Here is a 12,402-nt window from a genome sequence, read left to right as displayed (position 1 = left end):
TTTAAAAAAATTAATGTGACCTTGACCTGACCTTCGCTACGCAACCCAAGGTCAAACTGATGTGATCAGTAAATACATCTTTTTAAACGCCACAACTTTTGTCTGAAACATTTTTTTGTAAAACTTATATTTTTCCTGATATTCGGGCGTCCCGGTACTTTCCGAACACCCTGTATATATTTTTTTTTTTTTTTTTATCTGCTACCTGTTAGTATCGACGGAGAGACGTGTTCGCTTCTTTCCAACGGTCCGGACTTCACGAATCGAAAGTGCAAGGACACAACTGAAAAACGATGCTAAAAGCGAGCGAGCGAACCTCGTTCCAGGTGACTTTTATCACCTGGAATTGTTAAGGTGGTTTCCTCTTATTGGTCCACCATAAGTATATTGATTTTTGCCAATCACCGATCGCAGCGGAAACGTTGACACTGAGCAAGCGGTTGGTGATAGGCGCTCTTTAAATTTAGACATTGGAGACTTTAAAGGACGGTTGTTCCAACTTCTTGATAAGTCAACTGATGATTAAATCATATGTCTATCTTTGTCTAAATTGAAGGAAAAAGAAAGACAGACGTATGATTTAACTATCAGTTAACTTACCAAGAAGTTGAAACAACCGGCCCTAAAAGCTGTTATGATCGCACAGATACGCGGCGTCTGGTACTCGAACAGCTGACGCGATTGTCAACAAGTTTTTCTTGTCGAGCGCGTTAGGAATGATCTATTTGTGTTGGCTTGAAATAATACATGTCGTCTCGTTAAGACGATAATTCTCATGTTGCGAATTATATGAAGTGCAAGAAAATAAATGTATAGAACTAAATATCGCAATATTAAACAAATATCATTGCAATTGTTTAGCTGAAATTCCTCAGAAAGCGCAATTAGCAGGATTTTGTTTTCTTTCAACAAAACGCCATGACGTGTAAGATACCAATTCTTGTATTGATGTAACTCAGTTGCGCACAAAATCTTTCCTTCTTGATCAAAGAGATGAAAGTTATTGAAATAACCACCGAGTCAGATTATAGAAAAATAGAGATTTTGCTTATTTTCAAGATTCGTTGTACGTGAGAAATGAGACGTGCGAGCAAAAAACAACTGACAGTTCCAGATGAGGGATTGAAAGTATCACAAGGATTCACCATGAACCGCAAGAGTTCCTACGGTCGTACCCAGTAAGCAAGGAACATTAAATTAACGTTTAGAAACGTTGACTTCATGTACATTGTTTGGACATTTTTTAATAATATTGCATTTATATTTTTCACATATTATTTTGTGATATGATTTTTCTGAAATTGCTTAAACATTTCAAAAACATTACAAAAAATATATTTTCCAAATGTTACTTTAACATTTATTTGAGATCAATGTAACATCTTAAAAATATTTCTGACGATTAAAACGTTATGGTAACCCTGTTTCAACATTATTGAAACTTCCAAATCGCGGTTAAAGTATGTTTATATAATGATGTTCAATACAATATTAAACTCTATATATTTGATAATATTATAGGTTCTTGAATATCATTGTAGTAATGTTGTATTAATGATTTCTTGCTTACTGGGTAATAATCTAGAGTTGCGAAAACTCACGAGTGAATCACAAGGATTCGTTATGAACCGGAAAAGTTCCCGCAGTCGCAATGAACTAGAGCTACAAAACGGAGATTTAAAAAAATTTTTTGAAGATATACTATTTGTGACGATCGGTCTTAACCTGAGCCGGCCAGTTATTCAGGCTCAGTGTGCGAGTCTGATCAGAAACCTCGTCGGATATCCGGGTTCGGCCGGACGCAGAGAAGGGAGAGAGTGATCAAGCCTCAGATATAAAAAATAAATTTATTTGGATTCTCTACATTACAAGAGCGTGATGTCACGGAGCGCAGTTCCACAGTCAGTCGCGGAGACGGCTGGATAGATTTTTATGCGATACGGAAAGCGGGAGCGGCGTGGCAACGCAAAGCGTCGCGAAAAATGCACAGCGGCGCGAACATACAATCTACATTTAAAACGCAGTCTTACAATATATAACGCGAGGCGAAGAGCGGTTTTCGGCGCAAAGAACGGTGCGGGCGTGGGTCGAGAACACCTGGCGGAGGCTTTCACTCCAGGAGTCCGTCCGATGGATGCGGTCGTGTCTTGGAGCCGGTTATCCTCCGGGAGACTACTCGTTGTCGGCTCCGTAACTTCCCCTGGCGATCAAATCTGAGGATCCACCGAGCTCTTCCCGCTCGCAATTTGTATTTCCGCCAGACATGAGCCGCGGAATGCGGTATATCCGCGGTTAGTCCGAGCTCGAGCTCAACTCGGATGGGCGGCGGCGGCGGCGTCGGGCTAGTGGACCAGTGTAATGCCCTTGAGGCCTCAGTTGCTGGCGGCATCGTGATCCTGACCACCGGTGGTGGTAACGTGGCTGTGGGTGGCGGTGGTACTAACGGGATCCGGAGCCGCTTCCAAAGATCAGTCCCAATAATTACATCGTCATCTAGTCGATCCATAACATGAAACTTGTGATGAAGTTCCCGGCCGCCTATACGTACAAGTATCTTAAGGCGTCCTAGCGTAGCTGAGAGCGTACTGTCTGCCATTCGTAGCTCGGTGGAGGTTTGTAACGGTGGGATGCCGGTAGGCCAGATGATTTGTAGAGCGTCGTGCTTTACACAGGACACCTCGGCTCCAGTATCAATTAATGCCTGGAATTCCTTCTGCTGCAGGCAGATCTTGACGTACGGCCGTGGTGAATATACGATGGATACATCGGGTATGGTCGAGGGGTGGTCGGTGGCCCTGGCGGCGTTTCCTGAAGGCAAGTGACACTCCCTCGTGAGGACTCCATCTTTCCCACATTGGGAGCAGAACTTGCGAGCTGGTCGCCGACACTGGCCCCTCGTGTGTCCGTGTTCCTTGCAACGCCAGCAACAGCTGTCTCGGTCGTAAGTAGAAGTGACGACAATAGGACGGCAAGCAGAAGCAGTATCAGTGGGTTCATCCCGGGAGAAACGAACAGCTGTTCTTTGCTTCTGGATGGCTTCATATCCCGTGACTCGGTAACCTCCGTGCGCGGCGGTGGCCTTCGCGACCTTGTCCATGGCGACTCGGTGCTCAGTACAATAGCGGCTCAAACGCTTGCGTAATTCGTCGAGAATACTCGAAGAGTCGAGTCCGAGGTTGACTAAGATCTACGCGAGTTCGGCCTTGCTGCGCTAATATATCCACGACGATATAGAGTGAACACGTTTCGAAGAATTGAGGCTATCTCTCTTCTCCGCGTCCTTCCCGGAACGGTCCCTGTTCGGGATGAAACGATCGGTCTTACCCGGGTTGGCCGGTTGCTCGAACTCGGTGCGCGAGCCCAATCGGAAAGCTTGTCCGATATCTGGGTTCGACCGGACGCAGAGAAGAAAGAGAGTGATCAAGTCTCGTTGGAAAAACAACAAATAAATTTATTTGAATTCTCTTACAAACGTGTGGTGTCGCGATACAGAAAGCGAAAGCGGCGCGGCAAAGCGTCGCGAAAGGTTGCACAGCAACGCGAACTTACAATCTATATTTAAAACGCGATCTTACAATCTACAACGCAGGACAGAAAACGGTCTTGAGCGCAGAGAACGTATCGAGAACGCTCGGCAGAGGTTTTCGCCCCAGGAGTCCGTCTGTCGAGAACGCCTAAATCCAGGAAGCGGACAGGAAGCTGGGAACGCTCAGTGAAGCTCGAAAACGTCCAAGCCCAGGAGAAGGCAGATGGAAAATTGAGAATGTTCAGCGGAGCTCGAGAGCTCCCGAGCCCAGGATCGAGTCACTCCGGAGAGATGACTCGAGAGAATGGTGTCGAGAAGCTCCCCGAGCCGGTTTTTATACTTGCTCGGGAACTTGCTCAACCGTCTTCGGCCCGCGTCGGGCCGACCGGTGGGAGTCGTTTGGAGCACGGCACGCGGTTCTCACCTGCTGTGCACGTGCTCCGACCGGTGTCGGCCGGCCGAACGCGGCGCGACGTGTGAACAGCGACTGAGATCCGCTGCCCAGAAGGTTGCGGTGGTGGAAAAGATTAAAAAGGATTAAAAGTATGTGTATATTTTAGACGTTGTATTATATGGATATACAAAATTGTTTATATCTCAGAAATGATTGAGTTCTTGATGTATGCTTACTAAGATTTAATATATGCTTACTAAGATTTTTATTTATATATGGTTATCATATATCGTTATATATACTTATCATATATCTACTATATAAATGCTTTTTTTATTTTGTATATATATACACATATATATATATATATATATATATATATATATGTGTATATATACAAAATAAAAAAAGCATTTATATAGTAGATATATGATAAGTATATATAACGATATATGATAACCATATATAAATAAAAATCTTAGTAAGCATACATCAAGAACTCAATCATTTCTGAGATATAAACAATTTTGTATATCCATATAATACAACGTCTAAAATCAGGACGTAAGACGTCTAAAAAACGTCTTAAGGATGCCTCTCAGAATATAAGTCGGAATATAAGATGTTATGTCCCGATTTTGTTATTATCATGACTAACATACATAGTTCCTGTGTTTCGCACATGCAATGAGAAAATGCGATTCTCCATATTGGACGTCAATACAGATCTAGGTCTACCGAGATTCCAATGGTTGAATTCTAAATGAGCTTTACTACAAAGACGTGGTGAAAAGTTTTATTATACAATGTATGAGAGAGAACTTTACGATTAGAAAATTTTTTCCGCGTAAAGATGTTACGTAGTTAAAGTATTTCCATTAGTACGACTATACATAAAATGTTGTATTTCTTGATTACAATAGTATGTTGACATTTTCAGCACAATACTTTATAACTGTATAATCACCAAACAGATCCATAATCGCTAGTTGTATAATGACAACTGAACGATTGTCAGTGAAATTTTTCTAAAACATATGTGAAAACTAGATGAGGACCTTCAAAACGCGGTTTGTAAACACCAAGATAAATCTTCACGTCACATGCGACACGTAGAAATCAATATGTTAGTCATAATATTACTATACAAAATTATTTATATCCCGGAAATAACTGAGTTTTCAATTTATATTTACTAAAACTTTTACTCAATATAATATATATTATCTATTATATAAATACTAAATGCTTTTATTTTTACAGCCTGTATACATATTTTTATTTATTTATTACTTACTTTTAAATATAAAATATCACTGCATATTTCTCTCAATAGTGTGCTTTCGTTACCTTTGAAAGATATTACGCCTGAAAATCGCAGCTCAGATCTGTTTAATTCTTCATTTTTAGTACATCAGCCTCTTTATTTCTAATATCGATCACAACCTGCAAGATTTACAAAACATTATAACGCAATCTCACTATTATATTAACAATGTTATATTTGAAATCTAGGAAACAATTTGAATTCTGTTACTTACTTTCCCCGGAGATTTACTTTCAGAAACAAACTGCAAGGCGTCATTGATCTTGTGTAGGCCAACAATAAGCGAACAAGACGACGTAATAAGTCCTTCCTCGAGAAATTGTAGAACTTCATCTCCGGCTTGACTAGTTTAAAGATGAACATTATTAGAACTTTTGATGCCGCAAGTGATAGAAATTATGAAAATATAACATACCGGTATATATCAGGCTTTTTCTTTCTATATTCCGTAAGATTGAAGCCGCTGACGCTGAAGGAACTTTTCTGCACTTCAGAATGGGCGTCCGTCATGGTCATCGCTGTGCCAGCTACGATCACTCGCCCTTCATGACAAAGGCTATAAATGAATGTATTTCCTGCATGAAGTTTTGAATATTTCAGATATAAAATATATACCTTCACGAGAAAGGTGATGTACCACCACCGCAAAATTGTCATCGCGTAGCAAGTCTTTTAACGTTGCATCATTGTAGACATCAGTGAAACTAAAACGTATTACGTATCCATACAATGTATCTTACTTGGGGATAATCTACGCAACACAGCTTTCTTGAAACCTATTAAGAATCTACAACTACTTCTATCAACTACAAGATCTTCAGGACTCACCAGCCCAATACTTTCTTGAAATATTCCCCGCCGATATCGTCGAAGATAGCTTTAATGTCCTTTTCAGCTGCGATCTCTTCTATTTGCTTCAATAACTTCTTATTTTTATATTTAAGAGATGTAAACGCTCCTTTTTCCCTGACTATATCTGCTCCGTCTTCTGTAGCGCAGACTCCGATAACCTATGTTATTTAATGAAATGTTTACTCCTAATTATACTCGCTACCATTTTGTTTGATGACGTTAGAAGCAAGAAAATGTACGTCTTAAATTTCTGCGAAATACATAGAAATAAATAAGTATGCTCGTAAAATGACAATTAATCGTGAAGATCTTGTGTGCAAAATAGTCTTCTTTTATTTTATCAATCAATAAATAACTGTAAAAATAACTGTAATAATAGAATCACGAGAAAAACAAGTTTAAAAAAAAGTAGGTTGTATGTTACATTAATTTTACAATAATTTATTGATTAGTAAAACAAAAGAAAAGCATTCTGTTTTATAGATCTACTCAATCGATTATATTTACTCTATTTACTCTATATTTATAATATAGACACTATATTTATAATATATTTATAATATATAAAATCCTGTATTATAGAGTCCCATGAAAATTGAATATTTGCATTTTACGTCTATTTTGATGACGACCATATTGGATATGCCATTTTCAATTACGAATTTTTTACTTCAGAATCAAAAAGATTACTATAAAAAAATCCCCTTATATTAAGTTTTATGAAAATCAAGAGATAAGTTTCCAAAGTATAACAGGAAAGCATATGTACATGTTCCCTGTCCACAAAGGGTTAACTTTTTAATCGTAAATTAAATTTATATGAAATAATGAAAAGATGGTCTAATATAAGAAAATATCGACTGTATTCAAGATTCTCTCCACACAGAAAAATAATTTACGAAAAACCATTCAAAAAAACGAAAAATTCTGCTGGCATTACATTTTGTAAACAACTCGGAATTATTATATTATTGTCGAATTATTTTAACATATATAAAACAAAAGTAATAAATAGAAATAATGTATTAATAAGTTAATGCATTTTACAATAATTAATTTGAAATAAACATTAACTTTAAAATTAATTAAGTTAAAAGATATTAACTCTTTAACTGTTCACCGATTAATTAGTTATTCAACTCTGAGAAATGCACAATTGAAATTAGTTGTTACACATAGCAAGTAATAAAATATTTAAACATATTTATACAAGAAGTACCTTAGCTCTAAACATATTTATACAAGAAGTACCTTAGCTCTAAAGACATTTGTAGCTAGATCCACCGCTGCTAGGCCAATACCACTCATGCCAACATTTATTAAGATCATATCATTCTCATCAAGATTAACTTTCCTTTCTAACGCAACCAGAGCAGTGATATAGTTGTCTAAAATACTCACAACATCAATAGATTTTAATACAGAAGGTACTTTCCATATATCCTAAATCAAACAAGAGATTATTATAAGCCTGTATTAAACTTCATATCTGAGATTTTATATTTTTTATATATGTTCTATACCCCAACTTCAGCCAGGCATCTCTCAGCCAAGCCTCCATAACGATCTTTGTTAAGAGCAATGACTTTGTCGCCAACTCTGTAGCCTTTTCTTTCCGCTTCTGCACCGACCTCAACCAACTTTCCAAGAACCTCATAACCCAGAATTGTTGGTAATTTAGGTTCGAATATGTATGAATTTTTGCTAAGAAGTGCATCAGAAGCATTCAAAGAACAATAATGAACATCAATAAGAACCTGTAAAAATAGACGCAGTTATTGAAATATATTCTCAATATTGTATTATTTTTTTTATTTAAGATGTAATTAGTCTTTATCTTGGTATTTTGCTATTTAATTCAATATGTTATTATTATTATAATAAACATGTTAAAGAAAAAAGATAAATTATATGTATGTATATTATATATATATATATATATATATATATATATATATATATATATATTCTTTTTAATATTTTCACTGACATATATATATATATATATATATATATATATATATATATATATATATATACACACCTCATTATGCTGTACTCTTTTCGGTGGCTCTAAATGTTCCACAACAAAAGGATTGGAGAATTCCTTTAGTACTGCAGCGTGAATTTTTCCCGGCTGCAATGCCAGATTAATGTTTTTGGTAGATTCCGCATTTTCTTCAATTGATATTAATCTAGCTCCGACAATTCGCTGTAGCAAGCTGTTCAATCTGCTCCTGTATAATTTTGTGAAAATTGTGTGTCCTACTGACGATGGCATGATACTAAAAACTAATTAATATAGATATATTACTAATAAATAATAAGTTTGCTTATGTTTTCTAATAACCTAAAAATTTCAATGAAATATTTGTAGTCTGTTCTTTTCAGCCGCACTGCTGAACTGGTGCAATAAGTTAAAATGAGACAAATATATGTTTTCTCACTCTAACTTGTTGCACCAGTTCAGCAGTGCAGCTAAAAAGAAAAGACTGACTGCGTTCCGAAATTCACTGCCAGTGTTGAAATTCTATAGTATACGTGACATGAACTATAGATTTTCAATACTATGAATGAATTTCGGAGCGCAGTCAAAACCAGTTTATTGGTTGCATATTATCTTACAAGATATTTTAGATAATATGTGACCAATAAACTAGTTTTGTGTACGTGTGTGTCAAGTGTGTTAAGCAATTGAAAAGCACCCTATAGTTCATGTTACGTATACTATAGAATTTCAGCACTGACAGTGAATTTCGGAACACAACCTATTATGGTATGAGATATAACCTACAATAATTTGTCCGTAATGAAAACAAACGCGAAAGGACAAGAATTACCTATTATTGTACAAAAAGAAATAATGTGTCATGTTACCATTATATTCTAGGTAAGAGATTGAAGACACTCGAAGGCACTGCAACAAAATCTGTAGAAAAGGAAGAAACAAATACGAATAAACAATCAAACAAAATGCGACCGCGCAAGTTTAGATTACCATTAAACGTGGATAAGTAAGAAATTATTTGTAAATAATAAACAGAACTTAAACAATAAGAATGTATACACTATTACTTATAAAGTATTTTCTACCTTAATAACTAATTAACGTTGTATTGGTTTTTTACACTATATTTAGTTTTACGCATACTGACAAGAAAATAGTGGTTGTCTCAGTATTTGGCAAGTCACAATATCGAGCAAAAGGATGTAAAGCAGACATGCTCAGTTCTGTACTCCAGGTAAATCTCCTGGATGAGGTACAGGTTGATGAAGACTCTATGGTAAAACATATTCTCTCTGTCTTTGGAGCTTCTTAATAATTAGCAAACTTATTCTAATTAAGATCTATTCTTTTGTATAGTGTGAAATTGAGGGATATTACAATACTAATGAAAAGACAGTTTACTTGCACTTGAGAGGACTCTTAGATACTCATACACTCTTAGCTGAATATGACAAGTTCACAGAGAAGCAGGATTGCAAGGATTTTCTCAGTGTATGGGCACATATGAGAGATAAATATGCTAGGGCTCTTTTGATACTTTTTCACATATCTCATGTAATTATACTTACTCATCCCACACACACTTTTGACTACAACTATGTACATTTATTTCGCGCTATGGATATAATCAGGTCAGTAACAGAGATTAAGTCTCATATATTTAATTTAGATAATTGAAATTATGTACTTAAAAAATATGATAATATTATATATATATATATATATATATATATATATATATATATATATATATACACACTTATTTACACGTACAGAGAATTTATACACTATACAAAAACCTGTACACATGCAAAATTTGAATGTTAAATTTTTTCTAATAAGCAATGCAATGATTTGCTACAACAGGCAAAAGATTTCTCCTCAACTTTCTGATGTGCTAAGCTGTATTCATAGTCTACCCAAGGATTGGATTTCAAATGTCCGGCCTTGTTCACCACGAGTGCTGTTTTATTTTGAAAGTTGTCCTGTAGTATTTCAGAATCCAGACAATGATGTTAATATTAAAAAGTTAGAGCACTGCCTTGAGGATCAGATTTATCATGTATTAAGAAAAAATAGAATTGTTACCAATATTAGGTATGATATGATATGAAATCTCTAGGAAAAAGGAGATATATTAATAAGAAAATGTTAAAGTTGCATTACTTTGCTTTCAGCTCTAATTCTTTATTCGCAATACCGGCTAATCAGGAATTTGTCTACGTACACACTGGAAGTACAGAATCTAGCGATATGTTAGGTTACATGGCGAGCAAGTTGATACAAGCCTGCAAAGTTGGTTCCAGTGGTTCGACATCAAGAAGTCTCGCCAGTCTGGACTCGTATGTTTCGACGGATGACACCGAGGAAGGTAAGATGAAGACAAAATCCGAGCAAATACGTGTAAACATAATATTTATGCATTTACAGAGCCTCATTCGTTCAGGTTATTTTTGCAACAACACATCAATCTGGCCTTTGCGAGAGGATTCGATGACAACGTCGGCCGACACTCCGTGCCTGCCTATTTTGAGGTATGTCTTTGCGAATTATATCACTAATCTGAATGTTGGTCCAACGTCGAATATGTCACCTTAATCTATTTGCATACTTAATCGTACTTATATTGCAATTCTAGATAAAACCGTAAAACTCGTAAGAACTTATGAGTTGATCTGCAATTCTATGCGGACCGTATATCATGATAACTCGTAAATATTTGTTTTTTTTTTTGTTTTTTTCATAAGCTACGACTTTACGATTTACTCGTATATTTGCTTAGAATTGCATCATTAATCTGTTTGCATCAGTACTAGATATGTCCGTTTATTTTGGTGGACATATATTGTCCCGAAAAAATATGCACCGAAATATAAAAACTAGGACAATTTTCTGAAAAGTCATAATATTGAAATCCGAATACTGAGATGATCTTACTCTAATACAATGTAACCGCGATGCGTTGCGTTTCGGATCGCTCGTCGGTTCGGGTTCGTGATAGGCGGAATAATTTAGAAACAGTGTTTTCAGTAACAACAATATATTTAAATAATCAGCTGACGATGATTATAATTACATCAAATAATGCCGACGCCGTTGATTTTGGTCGTTTGTATACTGTCAGAGGCTTGTTGATGTGATGGTTCGCGAGATGCGAAGCGCGATGCGCGGGACGCGGACGGTGTAAATGTCGCGTATTCGCGAGTTCGTATTGTTGACGTTTCTTCGACGTTTCGCCTCTTTAATTCTTGTTGACAACTTCTTGCGATGATTTTAGTTGCGCTTCGAGGTAGTACAATGCACGCGGTCGGTAAAACGGCAGCGTAGCTGCACCCGGGTAGTGCCTTAGTGGCGAAACCTTCGATCTCCTATCGCAGAGATTTGATGTGGTTCTGTGTATGCGGTGCGGCCGTCGGTCCTCGTACACGAGAGAGTTAGCTCTCGGAGTTTCCTTTGTAATCAAATGAGCCCGGCTCGTTCTAACGCGATTTCGGATGCGGTAAGACGGTGCCGTGGACGCGCCTATGCGTCGCAGTCACGGAGTTCGCTTCTGGAGATCGCTTACGATTATCACGGAGATCGTCTTGCGTCCCTGCGAGGCGACGACGGTGTAATCCTAACGCGGATCCTAAATACGCGGTGTCGAAGCTACGCTGCAATGGAGCGTAAGCTCGAATCTATGATGACGAGTTCGTACGCGGCGACTCGATGCGTTATGATCTCGCTCGCGCTAAGGCGAAGGCGAGGTCCGGTTCGCGGTGCGGAAGGTGCGTTGAGCGCCCTTCCCGGATGTCGATTCCAAGCCCTTCGATGGCTGTGGAATTTGACGGATAGCGTAGTTTATCAGTGTCGGCGTCACGAATCCGTGAGCCGTCGGCGGAGTGATCTCAGTCGCGAATCCGCAAACAGAACTCCACCAGGAGCGGTAGATAGAACAATGTCGATATCCCGAATCCGGGAGTCGACGGCGGAGTGCTTTCAGTCGCGAATCCGCGAACAGAAAGCTGCCAGGAATGGTATCTGCGGATCTCTTTTCGAGAGCGGAGGATCGGAGTCTGATTCTCTCGAAAAGAGCGGTAGATCGGATCTGATCGATTATAATTCGCGGCGTTTTATACAGGGTGTTCGGAAAGTACCGGGACGCCCGAATATCAGGAAAAATATAAGTTTTACAAAAAAATGTTTCAGACAAAAATTGTGGCGTTTAAAAAGATGTATTTACTGATCACATCAGTTTGACCTTGGGTTGCGTAGCGAAGGTCAGGTCAAGGTCACATTAATTTTTTTAAATGGAA

The 12,402-nt window shown here is 37.7% G+C and overlaps 2 protein-coding genes across 5 annotated transcripts in view; one reads left to right on the top strand and one right to left on the bottom strand.

Moving 5' to 3' along the window:
• Positions 1-4,717: 4,717 nt before the first annotated feature.
• Positions 4,718-8,619, bottom strand: LOC116842948 (quinone oxidoreductase-like protein 2). Of its 4 annotated transcripts, none has more exons than XR_004377800.1 (9): positions 8,144-8,526; positions 7,623-7,856; positions 7,351-7,542; positions 6,076-6,257; positions 5,863-5,951; positions 5,663-5,789; positions 5,462-5,591; positions 5,218-5,366; positions 4,718-4,948 (listed from the first exon to the last, which is right to left on the bottom strand). XR_004377800.1 is itself a non-coding variant. In XM_032812845.1 (9 exons), the coding sequence occupies exons 2-9, from the start codon at positions 8,378-8,380 to the stop codon at positions 5,313-5,315; spliced, it is 1,245 nt and encodes a 414-aa protein (XP_032668736.1). In that variant the 5' UTR covers positions 8,381-8,391; positions 8,597-8,619. The 4 variants fall into 4 exon arrangements, 3 of the variants coding, with proteins under 3 accessions (XP_032668734.1, XP_032668736.1, XP_032668735.1); XM_032812845.1 differs by lacking the exon at positions 4,718-4,948 and adding an exon at positions 8,597-8,619 and having other exon boundaries at positions 5,313-5,366; positions 8,144-8,391; XM_032812844.1 differs by lacking the exon at positions 4,718-4,948 and adding an exon at positions 8,547-8,585 and having other exon boundaries at positions 5,313-5,366; positions 8,144-8,391.
• Positions 8,620-8,869: 250 nt separating this feature from the next.
• The window catches only part of LOC116842868 (protein SMG8), a 9,923-nt gene continuing 6,390 nt past the window's right edge, over positions 8,870-12,402 (top strand). Inside the window, exons 1-6 of the mRNA XM_032812665.1 lie at positions 8,870-9,113; positions 9,239-9,383; positions 9,464-9,738; positions 9,974-10,204; positions 10,285-10,478; positions 10,538-10,641. Of these exons, the coding sequence (XP_032668556.1) occupies positions 9,073-9,113; positions 9,239-9,383; positions 9,464-9,738; positions 9,974-10,204; positions 10,285-10,478; positions 10,538-10,641 (990 nt within the window). The 5' untranslated portion in view covers positions 8,870-9,072. The remainder of the gene's footprint in view (positions 9,114-9,238; positions 9,384-9,463; positions 9,739-9,973; positions 10,205-10,284; positions 10,479-10,537; positions 10,642-12,402) is intronic.

This window comes from Odontomachus brunneus, unplaced genomic scaffold (assembly GCF_010583005.1).
Source record: "Odontomachus brunneus isolate Ranch 3 - 2012 unplaced genomic scaffold, Obru_v1 Obru_scaffold_028, whole genome shotgun sequence".
Taxonomy (NCBI): Eukaryota; Metazoa; Arthropoda; class Insecta; order Hymenoptera; family Formicidae; genus Odontomachus; species Odontomachus brunneus.
The sequence above is the reverse complement of the archived record's forward strand: the minus strand, read 5'-3'. Positions and strand labels throughout refer to the sequence as shown.

Excerpts from the sequence above, each read along its gene's own strand:
- LOC116842948 (XM_032812845.1), bottom strand. The coding sequence starts at position 8,380 with ATGCCATCGTCAGTAGGACACACAATTTTCACAAAATTATACAGGAGC. Across the intron at positions 7,543-7,622 it reads GATGCCTGGCTGAAGTTGGG|GATATATGGAAAGTACCTTC; the intron begins GTATAGAACATA and ends TGTTTGATTTAG. Across the intron at positions 5,367-5,461 it reads AAAGTAAATCTCCGGGGAAA|GTTGTGATCGATATTAGAAA; the intron begins GTAAGTAACAGA and ends TAAATCTTGCAG.